At 36.3% G+C, this 6,494-nt stretch overlaps 1 protein-coding gene across 1 annotated transcript; it reads right to left on the reverse strand.

Annotated features, from left to right (window-relative positions):
* Positions 1–3,833: 3,833 nt before the first annotated feature.
* Positions 3,834–5,400, reverse strand: LOC110756684 (uncharacterized). Its single transcript, XM_021958135.2, has 3 exons — positions 5,194–5,400; positions 4,822–4,947; positions 3,834–4,344 (listed from the first exon to the last, which is right to left on the reverse strand). The coding sequence occupies exons 1-3, from the start codon at positions 5,327–5,329 to the stop codon at positions 4,028–4,030; spliced, it is 579 nt and encodes a 192-aa protein (XP_021813827.1). The 5' UTR covers positions 5,330–5,400; the 3' UTR covers positions 3,834–4,027.
* Between the last annotated feature and the right edge of the window lie 1,094 nt (positions 5,401–6,494).

A 6,494-nucleotide genomic window follows, 5' to 3' on the forward strand; every position in this document is an offset into this window, starting at 1 on the left:
CGGGGCCTTCAAAAAGTCAACATTTGGTGACGTGCGGTTAGCAAAATAAGTCATAAGTCCTTCAAACCTCATTTGTTCTGCAGTCTTTGGTTGTTTAGCCTTGTTATCTGTTTGCATGCAGTTACATTGTTAAATACAAAAGTAAAAAGGAAAAGAATATGGGTGATAATGTCAAAAAAGTTAGAAGGAATGACATTGATCTTATTAACAAATAACTATATTATTAAATATCGGGTATTAATCGTGCACACACCAAAATAACTTGACTGGAAAAGATGAAAGTGATTCAAAAATTTGGGATAATACATACATCCTCCAACTACACCAACATAAGTAAAACAAAAACAGCAGTTTCTTTTTTCCAAACCGCACAAAGCCCAATTGTTTACGAAAAAAGCGTTTTGGTTCTAATTAACCTGTTGGATATGTGTACAAACAGTCAACACAAAATCAGTTATAGCTTAATTTGATGAATTAGCAAAGGTTTCGACCAACTTCAATTACTTCCCAAAATTTTTGTTGAGAAATACACTCAAATAACCAAATGGAGCAACGATCTTCCTGTAAAAGTATTTTCACATCAAATAGAACTAGGATATTGTATGAAACGAAATTCTACTACATCATAAACCGAAAAACATACATACCAATTGGCTTCCAAAGTGACGTATCGGGGACCATCTCTAGCGCCTTCAACCCGCCGTCCTTATCGACCACCTTCCACTCGCCGTCCTTATCGAGCACCACCGCTTGCCCGGCTACACAGATTGGCATATCGGCGTTGAGGGTATACTATTTGGCGAGAAAAGGTCCTTTTGCACAGCAGAGATTGGGAGGGATTTTAGGGTTAAGGGCTTCGCGTAGAGATGAGATTGTAAATACTAAATACTGAGATTAAAAAGACGGGTGCTTTGGGGTAGCTGAAATAAGGAATTTAGTTGGGAACTAGCAATTGCGGAAAGGTACCATCCCCAATTTCAATTAATTTCCTGTTTTGTTGTTTTGACCAACAAAATGGTAATATTTTTATTGATTTCTTGAGGTTCAAGCATGGACAGTCTTAGTTCATAGGGTAATATTCTTTTAATTCCTAAAACAACAACTCGCGTCTTATAAAAGGATGACTGCCGCTTGAATTTTTTTCAAACTTACAAAACAACTTTTTCTTTCTTTCTCAACAACGAATTGGTGATTGGAGCCGAGTTGAACTTTTGTTTTGCATTATGGCTGAAGCATATTCTATGACCAATCAAGAGTTGAAGGTTTGTGACACTGCCACTAGTTTTTAAAATACAATTATTATTACTTTCTATCATATTATGTGTAAAATGTATATCTATATCATATGTACTTACTAGCCTCTTGGTTTTTTTTTTTTATATTCTGAGTTCTTGAAAATAAACTGGGATTTCGAAATCTTTTTTATGCATATGACGACGCTTGTTTTAACAAACCGTCGTCTCTCTCAACAAGAAACCAGATTGGCTAATTGATGCCAAAACCAAGAGGAACCATCTTCCGACTGGTTTTCCAGTTGAGAAAGGATGACAAATCAAAGGGATATCTCTTGAAACTAGTGTTTTCATATGAGATATCCTTTCTCCTACCTATGGATAAACTCACGAGGACAAATCGGCATCTGGATTTGGACAACACTCAAGTATTATCCTCCAGCCTTCACTGCCATCGTTGAAGTTTTTTTTTTTTTTTTTTTTTTCTACCTATAAATATATAGGCTCAACAGCAGCACTCGATGACTCTCTCTCTCTCTCTCCAAAATCGAACGCAACGTCTGTTGTACTTTTATAACTGACACAAATTAATGTGCAAACAACCAATTAAAAATACCCGCAAGTGCACGAATCTATTGATGTATAGATAATGTAAGTACGGGGTCGATCCCGCGAAGAACTGTCGGCTTCCTACAAGTTCTAATTTGAGTACGTAAAGAACACTTATTTAACACACCACACATGCACAAAACAAATTGGAAACTAAAAATGAGTAAAGAAAGGTAAAAGAAAAGAAACAAAACAAGAAACCAAAGAAAAACACAAACAACACTTCCTATCACCCTTTTATCACCACTGTATCACCTGTTTATCACATGTGAACAGTGCGTGAACAGTGGTTGGCGACCGGCCAAAAATTGTTGTATTTGTTAACTAACACAAATTAATGTGCAAACAACCAATTAAAAATACCCACAAGTACACGAATATATTGAGGTATAGATTATGTAAGTACGAGGTCGATCCCACGAAGAACTGTCGGCTTCCTACAAGTTCTAATTTGAGTACGTAAAGAACACTTATTTAACACACCACACATGAACAAAACAAATTGGAAACTAAAAATGAGTAAAGAAAAGTAAAAGAAAAGAAACAAAATAAGAAACCAAAGAAAAACACAAACATCACTTTCTGTCACCCTTTTATCACCACTGTATCACCTGTTTATCACATGTGAACAGTGGCTGGCAACCGGTCATGAACAGTGATGATCGGTCGTTTTCTGGCAGATTGGCTGGCGACCGGTTGCCTGAACAGTAACGACCAGTCGTTTTTTGACAGATTCATTTTCTCTGTTTTTCAGTTTCGACCTCTGTCCAGTTTTTGACCTATACTGGAATCACTACATTTTCAAAACCTACACTCATGGTTGAGTTGCCCAAAGTGATGTCTTTTAGAGACTGAACATCTGGTGATTGACACTGGGATTCTGATTGTTGATCATGGCCGCATATATTTGACAATTAGAATCACAAGTAGAAACCAAGAAATTTAATATTCCATATTATTTATCAGATTAGGAAAAAGAATATTGATAACCACGACGGCTAGTCATGAAAGCGATACATTAAGAATTGCAATGTTGCATGAGAAAATGCTAGCTCAAACCCAAATATGAAGATAATACACGAAAGTTATACCACTTGGGCATGCAAGCAAAGCATACCCCGTGAGCTCCAGAAATAATGCTCTTGATCAATGGCACAATCTTGCTACTTCTTGCTACATCATATCCCAAAAAATATTTTGCGGCAATCACAATGGCTGAAGCAGTTGTAAAGCCAGAAATGACAGAGTGGCTGATGAAGCGAATAATCCATCCTAGCCTGAACGGGCAAAGATTATAATGTAACTGAAACTAAGGTGATGATGATCCGAAGCCAAACCTAATTTTATGATGACTAGTACAAACAAGACCTAATTAATGTTGTGGTATGATCAATATAGGATTATATATCTCCTGATTCTGTATTTCCAACGCCATCCTTATTCTCCAAACCTGTGTCATTCATAGCAATTCCTCCTCAAAGGACTGAAGAAAAGAAACAAATAATATAGTAAGAGAAGAGAAAGGGATAAACCCAAAATCAAATACGTCATTTCAAATTGATCATATTTGACAACTTGTACTGCAAGTTGGAAGTTTTAAATATATACTTTGATTTTAGTATATGACTTTTAATTAGTTTTATTTCAACTACGTATAGCATTTACGGAATTTGGACATGCTGGGTTTCACATCGATTACATTGCTGGCAGTGGCAACGATACTCTACTTCCAGAGGTTGTCGAAGCATCACTTCTTGGCTTGGCCCTCATATCATATGCATAACACTGCGATAATATCTTTGAATGTATTTCCAACTCCATCCTTATTCTTCAAACCTTGGTCATTCATTCCTAGTTATTGTTTAGCAAGTCTTTAAATTAATATAAAGTATACTAATCCCATAAGAGAAGAACAAAAATGTTGAGATAAAAACCACCTTTTTTACTTGAGACGTTTTCTAAATAGATGGATTGGATTCCCACAGCTTCAAGCATAAGAATATAACAATGACAATGCATTTGCTGCAAATTGCAATTCATTTGCGATGAAAACAATACAAGATGTAGGCATCTAAATGATAGGATGCATGGCTAAACAAAAACATGCCCCATTTTTGGCAAACGACATAAGAAAGCACTCCTTTCTCTTTTGCTTTAACTCTAGAGTACAATTAATTCTCTATTCTCTACTCTTTTGGAGGACAAGGCTTGAAAGAAAAATAACCAGTATACGGGTCGCAAGTAAAAGGAGAAGTCAAATCGCGTTTCGGGCACGTATCAGACCAGTGGTCATATGACTTCCCACAAATTCTACAATCCATGAGGATTGCACGTCCACGGGTTCGGCCGCATTTGGCACAACATGAGTCTCTAAACCTACATCCGCAGACAGTACAAACAACAGTACAACCCTTGCCAAGAATTGCATTCTTTGGGACATCATACTTGTAGGGGCACAGTTGTGTCACGTGATCATCCACCTTTAAACAATACCTACATTCACCTGCGTGCAATTTATAGATCTATTGTTAAATACAAGAAAAGCAATAAAAATAATTACTTTTTTTTTGTTTGTTTGTTAATGAAGATGATAAATCCCAAAAATAAGTATTGTGAGCACATGACATAGAATTACAACAAATGCATAGATATTATGTCATAAGAAGAGAGAAAAAAAAAATGATGAAATATATGTAAATAGAGTATGCATCTTTTTTATTTATTACATATAATCAAAAGCATACCAATAGGATTAGGATGGAGGATGGAGGATGGAGGAGGGAGGTGGGAGGGCTATCTATTTTTTTTTATTTTTCTTTTCGTCTCTAAAATCAATAGGCCAACAAGGTTTTGCCTAGTGGAAAAGAGGCTTAATTTGCAGACATGACAACTCGGTAGTGTGTGTGAGACACCCACCTCCCCCTTGTAGTTTATACTATGGCTGGCTTGTATCATAAATAAAAATAAATAACAAACATACCAGCAGGAATAGGAGGGTCCGGCTCCTTCAAAAAGTCAACATTTGGTGATGCGCGGCTAGCAGAATAAGCCATAAGTTCTTCAAACCTTCTTTGTTCTGCACTCTTTGGTTCTTTAGACTTGTTAACTGTTGGCAAGCAATTACATTGTTAAATACAAAAGTAAAAATGAAAAGAATGGGTGATAACGTCAAAGAAGGTTAGAAGGAATGACATCGATACCATTAACAAATATCTATATTATTAAATATCGGGTAGTATTCATCGTGCACATACCAAAATAACTTCACTGGAGAAGATGAAACTGCTTCAAAATTTTGGGATAATGTATACATCCTCTAATTACACCAACAAAAGTGAAAAAACATACATACCCGTTGGCTTCCAAACTGACGTATCGCGGTCATGGGGTACCATCTCTAGCTCCTTCAACCCGCCGTCCTTATCGAGCACCTTCCACTCGCCGTCCTTATCGAGCACCACCGATTGACCGGCCACACAGATTGGCATATCGCCGTTGAGGGGATACTATTTGGCGAGAAAAGGTCCTTTGCACAGCAGAGATTGGGAGGGATTTTAGGGTTAAGGGCTTCGCGTAGAGATGAGATTGTAAATACTGGGTGCTTATTATATAGGCGTGGACAGGGCTTTCTTTTTTTATTTTCTTTTTCTTTTGACCCCAATGCACGCATTTGACGTCTTTAATAAGCATAATAATGCACGCATTAAATGTTTTTATTATTTGTTAATATCATTATTATTTTTTCTCTAAAATTGTATACAGCAATTTATATGTGTTTATGTGGTTTGCTTTGTTTCCCGTTTAGCCCTTGTAAATTCATCTACTTGCTAAAAAATAAACAAATTTCAAACAGGGAAAGGCAAGATTAAGGAGGAAGCAGGAAGCACGTGGGAATTCAAGAATGCAACTTTTGGCTTCTCATCCTTGCGATATTTATCCCATGTTTCCCAAAATCCTCCGCTTGGAGGAGCCACTGCCTTTTGGCTAATGTAAAGTTCGATCTTCCCACAAAAAAAAAGATTTGCTTTGGGTAGCTAAAATAAGGAATTTAGTTAATTGCGGAATGGTACCATCCCCAATTTCAATTAATTTCCTGTTTTGTTGTTTTGACTAACAAAATGGTAATATTTTTACTGATTTCTTGAGGTTCAAGCATGGAAAGTCTTAGTTCATAGGGTAATATTCTTTTAATTCCTAAAACAACAACTCGCATCTTATAAAAGGATGATTGCCGATGGAATTTTTTCAAACTTACAAACCAACTTTATCTTTCTTTCTCAACAACAAATTGGTAATTAGAGCCGAGTTGAACTTTTGTTTTGCATTATGGCTGAGGCATATTCTATGACCAATCAAGAGTTGAAGGTTTGTGACATTGCCACTACTTATTTGAATACAATTATTATTAATTTCTAGCATACAATGTGTTAAATCTATATGGATGAGGCACATTCTCATCCTTATTTTCTTAACCTAATAAATCTATATGGATGAGGCACATTCTAGCTTGTAATTCACCTACTTACTAAAACATAAACAAATTTCAACAAGGGAAAGGCAAGATTAAGGAGGAAGCAGGAAGCACGCGGGAATTCAAGAATGCAACCCAATAAACAAATTTCCAGAGTACTATCCCAAAAACAAAAGGGTAAT

Source organism: Prunus avium, chromosome 2 (genome assembly GCF_965620075.1).
Source record: "Prunus avium chromosome 2, drPruAviu1.hap1.1, whole genome shotgun sequence".
NCBI lineage: Eukaryota > Viridiplantae > Streptophyta > Magnoliopsida > Rosales > Rosaceae > Prunus > Prunus avium.

Coding starts and splice junctions, on each gene's coding strand:
- LOC110756684 (XM_021958135.2), bottom strand. CDS start 5,329: ATGCCAATCTGTGTGGCCGGTCAATCGGTGGTGCTCGATAAGGACGGC. Junction 4,948..5,193: donor GTCAGTTTGGAAGCCAACGG/GTATGTATGTTT, acceptor GCTTGCCAACAG/TTAACAAGTCTAAAGAACCA. Junction 4,345..4,821: donor GGACCCTCCTATTCCTGCTG/GTATGTTTGTTA, acceptor AATTGCACGCAG/GTGAATGTAGGTATTGTTTA.